General features: G+C 39.2%; 1 protein-coding gene across 1 annotated transcript; it reads left to right on the plus strand.

Moving 5' to 3' along the window:
* Positions 1–960: 960 nt before the first annotated feature.
* Positions 961–6725, plus strand: LOC124967840 (olfactory receptor 18-like). The gene is made up of 2 exons (XM_047530207.1): positions 961–989; positions 5798–6725. Exons 1-2 carry the CDS (start codon positions 961–963, stop codon positions 6723–6725), a joined length of 957 nt encoding a protein of 318 aa, XP_047386163.1.
* The last annotated feature ends 2124 nt before the right edge of the window (positions 6726–8849 follow it).

Here is an 8849-nt window from a genome sequence, read left to right on the forward strand (position 1 = left end):
AATGTATGCTCATGACAGAAATGTGCTTTTAAAAAAATGCTTTTAGTAGTTATATAGTTATATGTGATATTTTGGTCTGACTTGATGCAATTGTAGATGCATGCAATATAATTTGCTTCTTTTCAGTCCCCAATACTTCCTTTTCCCATTCCCTCTTCTTTCTCTGCTCTAGTGGTCTTCCTTCTGTTTACTTCCTGTTTTTTAATTGGCGCTGTATAAATGCACATAAAGGTAAATTCACTGTGGTATAGTCATATATGTGCATAGCATAAGGTAGTCAATTTCACTCAGCATTTCCTCCCTTTTCCCTTCCCTCCTTTTTCCCCTCTGTCTCCTTCCTCTACTGCACTCATCTCGCTACTGTTTTCATGAAACTCCCCCCTCCCTTCCCCCCCTCATTTTTGTCTAGCTTCTGAACATGAGAAAAAATATTTGTCCCTTAACTTTCTGGCTTATTTCACTTAGTAAGATGTTCCATCTCATTACCAGCAAATGCCATGATTTTATTCTTCTCTATGTCTAAGTAAAACTTTTTCCTCTGAAGCATTATTTCAAATAAAAAGGGATTTAAAACATGACAAAAGAGGAATGTTCACACAAGTGTCCTACAGTGTAGAGGAACTTCAATAAACTTGGGGACATTCATTTTCTGTTCATCATCTTCCACCATCAGTGTTGGGAAATCCTTAGAGATTGGGATAATGTGGACCAATGTGAGTAATTATGAGTTCTGTGCATTGAGTCTCCAAGGTCATTTAGCAGGCAAAAGTCAGCTTGTAGCTTCAGTTCATCAGTTGATGACTCATTACAGTGGGCTCCACGCCTGTGTGTCCTTCTCCATGGTTGTCTGCATGAGGACACTCTAATGTGAAAGTGCATTCATATCAGTCTTGAGGACCAAGCTTGAGCTTTCTTTGGGTGCAAGACATGGGAGGGTCTTCTCATCTGTCCTTCTCAGTCATGTCCCAGCAGAGAAGCAGTGTAACCCAGTAAGTACAGAGGGAGAAGATGAATGCAGGAAGGACTGTTTCCTCAGCATAAGGACAAACATGACATTGGGGTAGCCACGTGGGAGTGTATCTATATGCCATTGCCCTGACCAGGACTGTGAATTTTATGTTCCTGGGTGTGGTTGGGGTTCCAAAAATCCTACTCAAACTTTGCTTTCCACTCACACTTGCTCTACCTCCCATAGATTCCTCTCTCAAAATGGGTTCCACAAACTGATTCCTAAGCACCCCAAAAAGATTTTTAATGTAATGATAAGCATGAACAGGAGGATGGCAGTAACCATAACATCCTGAGTCACTACTGTGGATTTCCTCCGTGTCGGACACACAGCTGTTTGTTCTGTGCAGCTTTGTTTCACCCCATGTACATTATCCTCCTGTATTTATAAGGGACAACATGATTATTGTGTTACAGAAACCCAAAGAGAAAACCTTTACTGTATTTAGGCAGTAGAGAATGAAGCCATGTTTTAATTAAGGGCATCATACCAAGTGAATTCCGCAGATTGTTCCTCTGGCCACTCAACCAATCATTCGTTCCCTGTCACTCCAAGAAGAGAAACTTGCACACTGTGCTCTTCTCTTAGGTCCTTTCTGGTAGATGACAAAGCAGAGCAGTGGGTGGCACAAGCTGCACCCAGTGTAGGAAGGATAGCAACAGATCACAGACAGAGGAAGTGCTTGATGATTTAGCACAGAGATCCCTCGACCCTCCACTCCAGGGTGTTCCTGTGGCAGCCTGACACCTCCTCCATGCTTGTATTTGGCTCACTGGACCTCGAAAGGAGACATGAAGTTAGGTCCTGACTCTGCTCCTACTCAGGAGACTAGAAAGAGTTTCAAATGCTCCTCAGATGCACCTGGGGTAAGACCATTGAACCTCTGCAACTTTCTGTTCACTGGAACATGATCAACATAGCTGTGCAGAGTTTGAAGATTGAATTATGAATCTCCTTGACTTTACTTAGTACTTCTGTGATATAGGGCTAGTTGTTAGTACCTCTGAGAGTAATCATTGTCATATGAATTGATTTCTAGTTGAGACAGCTATCCCAAGTAGGGATTAAACAGAAAGTGCTGTCTGTGGGTTTAGCATGTTAAGAAGGGCAGAATGAAGGTTAGACATTACTAATAATGAGAAGGTTAAGCTTCATGCCATTCAACCTAAGTATCCTGTGACTTGAAGTTACTGCTTTTCTATTTGTGGATGGGACATTTTTTCTCTCTATAAATTTATATGCCATGCATTTGAAAAGAATGAGTAACTCTCTTTCATTTTGATTCTGCAGAGCCTATACTTTACCTGACAGAGAGGAGGCATCAAAAAAAAATCATTAAACATTGACTCGACCCTTCTTTGGTTCACAGAAATTGAATGAGTGTGGCATCAACACATTTGATACTTTGCTGTCTGCACCTTCTTCTGTTTCAGTAATGTCTGATCAAAAAAGAGACAAGACACAGCAGCACTTTGTTTGAGCCCATGTCATGGCCACATGGGTCTTCAATTTAAATAGAGTATCATCTCTGATTTTCCATTTTTTAAAAGATCATAGTAGATATGTTTTGAGTATAAAGGAAGGAAAGGAGGGAGAAAGAAAGCACAGGTTTCCCTTATTGTTTGGGCTGAGATATTTCAACTTCACATCATTCTTAACTCCAGTGCCCTTTGATAAATGTGTTCACCAATAGTCAATATTTACATAATGATGGGATTTTTTATTGCTTAAAGAAAACCCCAAATGACCAAATATTTATTATGTTCCAGGCTTCCGTCTGTGTCATCCCTGTTGTAGGGAGGTGCTATTCTCCCCATCTCCATTAAACACTGTAACCACAGAGAGGTGGAGATTTACACCCACTCTGCGTATGGCAGCAGGGCAGAGATGCCTGAATGAGAAGTTCAATTCTGAGTCCCTTCCCAGGGCACCTTCTCCTCTACTAGAGAAGATATCTTGAACTCTACAAGATGAAATGTCTCATTGGGTTATATTGGAAGGATTATTACTAGATAGGCAGCAGGGATATTTTGATGGTATATCTTAAGAATAAGAGGATGCACTTGATAAGGACAGGATTTTTATTGGCACAAAAAAAGTAGATGATAAATTGCAAAACTGAAGTTGCATCAGTTGTTGGAAGCCAAGCAGCCATATTCAACCCACATGTTATCTGGAAATTCTCACTTGTGTGATATGGAGAGAGTCAGAAGTATTGTCAAAAGATTGTCACAATATAATGGCAAATTAAATGATGTTCCTCCCTCAGGTCTTACTGTGCATCAGTCCCAGCATTTGAAGTCAATGTATGTACTTCACAGAGAGACCACATGTCCGTGTGAACTAGTACATTTCAGAGGAAAATAGGTGTTGTGTTGTAGACTACTTAGACAAACTTTAAGTACTTATTAGGTAAGTTTTTTTTAAAGAAAATTGTTTATAAATATACAAATTAATATTGACATGAAGTATTGACCAAAAAATCAATCCCATGAATTCAGGATAGTTTCTTTCTTTGGATGGAATGGAATCATGTAAAGTCACCAAGAACTTGAATATCTCTGGGAATAATTGAAATTTTAGAAAATGCTAGTTCTGAAGCAAATTGGGCTAAATTTTCATATTTAATGTAAGAAGTGCATATTTTATACCAATAATAAGTAATATTAATGAAGTGTTTTCTAAATGCCAGGAAATATTCCAGGTCAGTGTTTTTCAACTCTGCTATAAGAAATTCCCAAGAACATCACATGCAGATACTCTGATTCAATTGGTTTGGTTCAAGATCAGGGTTTCCAGATATTTTAAAATATCCATTTGTGTATATATGGATAAATTAGACTCATAACCAGGCCTAGGCAATTTAAAAGAACTTTAAAAGAACTTTCTTACAACAGCCTTCAGGGGAAGATCTATGATCCCCATTTTCAGAGGAAAGTCCCATTGTGTTCATATTGTCTATTTTTCTATTCTGCAGTTTTCTCTCAGTTAATTCTTAGTGTGAGTTCACAAAATAATTTGAATCTGAGTTGCCTTCAGGTAGTGAAGTAGAAAATCAATCTATGTACCAGGAGTCATTTATGTGAAAACCAATTATTTAGGCCTAGGAAGCTTCATATGAAAACGCGGACTTTGGAGATTTCCCTGGATCTAAAATTTTGAAGCACCTATAAGAAAGTTCATAATCAGAAAAACAATGAGGGCAATCTTCGTAGGCCACTATGGAATAAAGAATAAGAAATAAATAGCAAAGACCTGTCCTTTAAAGCAGACGATTTTCTGAGCTTGTGTGGGGTTGATACAAGTAATTCTGCATAAAATTTTAAAATTCAGAAAATTTCTTCACAGTTATTATTTTTAAGTCTTTGATAGTTGCAATATTCACAAGTGCCAAGTTTGTGGTTAAGGAAGTATAAGAATATATGCATTTAGTGAAATACTATTTATAAAACATCAAAGCTGATCAGGGTCAAGGATAGTGTAAATATGTGTAACCTGTTGTCATATCTTCTTCTCACTCTCTGTCTCTATAAACGTCTGTGAATACATGCCTCCTTATCCAAATCTTCTTTATAGCTCCACCCCCTCTGCTGCCTTCTTCTTCTTCTTCTTCTTCTTCTTCTTCTTCTTCTTCTTCTTCTTCTTCTTCTTCTTCTTCTTCTTCTTCTTCTCTTTCTCCTTCTCCTTCTCCCTTTCCTTCTCCTTCTCCTTCTCCTTCTCCTCCTCCTCCTCCTTCTTCTTCTTCTTCACTAGAGTTTGAACCTAGGGTCACTTAACCACTGAGCTACATCCCCAGCACTTTTTATTTTTCTTTCAAGATAGCATTTCACAAGTTTTTGAGACTGGCTTTGAAACTGTGATCCTCCTGCTTCAACCACTGAGGCTGCTGGCATGATAGGCTTCTCTCTTTTACATTTTTATGCACACATATAGTATATCATATGTATGCACACACATATAGTCCCTTTTATCTTTTGAGTGATACATAAAAATTATACACAATAATGGAAGAGCAGGTGATAGTTTGCCCAATGTGCATATTGAAAATATTAAATGAGATTAAATATATCTACTTTATCAATTATTGTGATATGCAATATCAGAAAAATGAGAGATTACACTCTATTTATATATGATCTATCAAATTGTATAAATGAATTCTACTGTCATGTACCACTAATTAGAACAAAAAAAATTAAAAAATTAAAAATGTTTGATTGACCACTTCTATCCATGAAGATAACAAAAACAATGATAAATTCCCTGAAAAATAGCTGTCACATAACAATGTTTTCTGATGATGAACCACCAATTTTAATTTAGAGTTCAGATAATGCAGTTTAAGTTCTAAGAAAGTTTTTTTATAAATACTCTATGGAAGGGAATTTGTACAATTGTATTAGAATAGTATGAGGCATTTTTGAGGGCTTCTTAATTTTCCTTATTGAAAATGACTATTTTTTCCCTTAACAAGGAGGGAATATTTGTTACTCATTTTTCTTGAATATTTATTAAAATTAATTATTACCACATATTAGTGTTATTATGGACTTATATGTAAAGTTTTTGACTTTATAATGTTTTTCAGACAAGTGTCTCTAAAGTAGCCTTTGATAGAAGGAAGCAAATAACCCAGAAACCAACAATGCAGTGATGCTAATAAGATGTGGTTTGTCACAACTGAGAAACATTGCTGATGGTGTACAGGCCTTGATACTTGAATATAATACATACGCAGAGTGTTGGGTGCTTTCTTGTTTTATTCCAACCCTCTTTCCTTTTCAAAAGGTGTTCGAGTGATAGAGAATCACAGAACCAGACATGTGCCTCAGATTTCCATCTCAAGGGGCTTTCAGAGGATCCACAACTGCAGCCCATCCTCTTTGGGCTGTTCCTGTTCATGTACCTGGTAACCATCCTGGGGAACCTGCTCATCATCCTGGCTATCAGCTCTGACTTCCACCTCCACACCCCCATGTACTTCTTCCTCTCCAACCTGTCCTTTGCTGACATCTGCTTTACCTCCACCACGGTCCCCAAGATGATTGTGGACATCCACACTCACAGCAGAGTCATCTCCTATGTGGGCTGCCTGACACAGATGTCTGTTTTTTCCATTTTTGGTAATATGGATAACATGCTTCTGACTATCATGGCCTATGACAGGTTTGTGGCCATTTGTCACCCCCTGCATTACTCAACCATCATGAACCCTTGCCTCTGTGTCTTCTTAGTTTGGGTATCCTTTGTAGTAAGCTTTTTGGACTCACAGCTACACAATTTAATTGTCCTACAATCTACTCATTTCAAGCACATGGAAATTTCTAATTTTTTCTGTGAACCATCTCAACTCCTTAATCTTACCTGTTCTAAAACCTTTAATAGTAACATAGTCATGTATTTTATTGGTGCCATCTTTGGTCTTTTCCCTATCCTTGCAATTCTTTTCTTTTACTATAAAATTGTTTCTTCCATTCTGAGAGTCCCATCCTCAGGAGGGAAGTACAAAGCCTTCTCCACCTGTGGGTCTCACCTGTCAGTTGTTTGCTTATTTTATGGGACAGCCATTGTTGTGTACCTTGGTTCAGCTTTTTCCTCTTCCCCCAGGAAGGATGTGGTGGACTCAGTGATGTATACTGTGGTCACCCCCATGCTGAACCCCTTCATCTACATCTTGAGGAACAGGGACATTAAAAGTGCCCTGTGGAGGCTGTAGAGCAGGACAGTCTAATCTTTTGGTGTGTGGGCTCAATACCAATCACTCGAACCTCCAGATCTTTCCCTCTTTCTCCCATTATTTTTCTAGCTTAATGGCTTTTATTGCACTCAATGTTTCATATGTCTGTCACTGGATTTGGTCAGTATTCTGAAATCCTCTTTCTTCAGAAACATCACAACAGAATCCAATATCTGCACAATGTCTGTTGTTTCTGAGCACTGATCTCTGACTCCAGGTGAGATGCTAAACTCTCTTTATATATGTAAATGATGCATTCACTTTCACAGTCCATGTCCATTTCCTGTTAAAAAACTGCACCTAAGGTGTCAGTCTAGGCATGTTATATCTAGGGTCCATATCACTGGTCCTCAAGTTTGACTTCTGTTGGAAACAACTAGGGAAATTAAGAGTACTGAGAACTGGACCTCATCGCCAAAGGTTCTGACATAGATGGATCTAACTAACTATGAGGTTTATATTAGGTAGAGAGGAGTAAAGGGAGGGGAAGGGGGTAGGGGTAGGAAGGATAGTAGGATGAAACAGTTCTTATTACCTCATGTACATGTATGACTGCATGACCAATGTGATCCTGCAACATGTACAATCAGAAAAAGGAGGAATTACATTCCAATTATGTATGATTTATCAAAATGTATAAATGCTTTCTACTGCCATGTACAACTAAATACAACAAACACACACACACAAAAAAAAAAAATTCAGAGAATATTTAGCTGCTGGATCCTAAAGAGAGCAAAATCAAAGTAGTAATTTAGCAATGAGTCTATTGTAACAGCAGGCAAGCCCACCACCAAATATAATTTTAAATGCATTTTCCTTAAACACCACACACCTTGCCATTTTGCTGCTTTATAAGTTATTGTGTTTCTGCTTCCATCTGATCCCTGAGCTATCTATTGATGTGTCGCTCCCGCCAGCAAGAACGACCCGGAGACGTGATGGGTGGCAATCTTCCCTATTAACAGCTTTTCTTCTTTTTATTTTTTCTTTTTTTTCTGGGAAGTTATTGTCACTTATATAGGTTATATCAACTAATTAGAATATTCACGATATGTGGGGAAAAGATAGACGTATATGGGTATAACTTGAAGCACCTAAGAATCACGCAAGAATCATGCAGAGGCCTTGACCAATTACTGAGACTTCCTCAAGGTGAAGTTAGTTGTATACGTGCAGAATAGCAGTTTTTCAACTGCACTGGCAGCTTGCCAGGCGCCATCTTGGCCAGGCTCCACCTAGGGCCAGGGGTCCGTACGCAACCCCGACAGCTCCCCCTTTTTTCTTTTAAAAGAAAAGCTCGGGACCAAGCCTGTCTTAGGCGGAGTGGTCAACTACCGTCCTTACCCGTCATCGGATAACTGTAGAGCATGCTACAGCTCCTGTCTTAGGTTGGTACGGAGTTACCTACTACCTTACCCGTCTGGTCAATGGTCCAGCCTCGCGAGCCACACTTGTGGGGAGCTGCCGGCCTCTAGGGCAGCCATGGCCTGATGGAAGATGATACGATCTCTCGCTTGACTCTGACGCACACGCATGATAGTGCGTGAGAGGAAGATAACAGCAATGATCATAAGCATGCATAATGCTCCCATACCAGCCCACTGCTTAATAAAACTGAAAGAGGAGGATAACCAATTTAACACTTCAGACATAGGAGCTACATCAACTCTAGTAGCATTAAGGCTAACAATTTGAGATCTAAGAATAGCAGTAAGATTATCAAATTCATAAGACCAGTTGGTACGTAGCTGAACAGACAAGGTTCTAGACAATTCTGCTGCATAGCTGAGGTTATGGTAAGATACAGGTGTAACGCACAGTCCCGCCAGATGATAAATACATCCCACGTTTAACAGTTCCTGTAAAATGTCCATTTGTTCTTGAAGTAAGTCCACTCGCTGGTTCACTAAAAGAATCCCTGCTTTTAAGTGTTGATCCACTGTCTGCTGAGTAGATAAGGCAGTAGCAGTCTGTTGAACCACCTTATTGATTGTGGCTGCGGATTGTACAGACGTAGTTAAGGCTACAGCTGCTGCAGTGGCAGCTGCCGCTGATGCAACTATAGCGGTAATGACTGCTGCGGTGATTCCAAAGTCTCTC

This window comes from Sciurus carolinensis, chromosome 17 (assembly GCF_902686445.1).
Source record: "Sciurus carolinensis chromosome 17, mSciCar1.2, whole genome shotgun sequence".
Classification (NCBI taxonomy): Eukaryota; Metazoa; Chordata; class Mammalia; order Rodentia; family Sciuridae; genus Sciurus; species Sciurus carolinensis.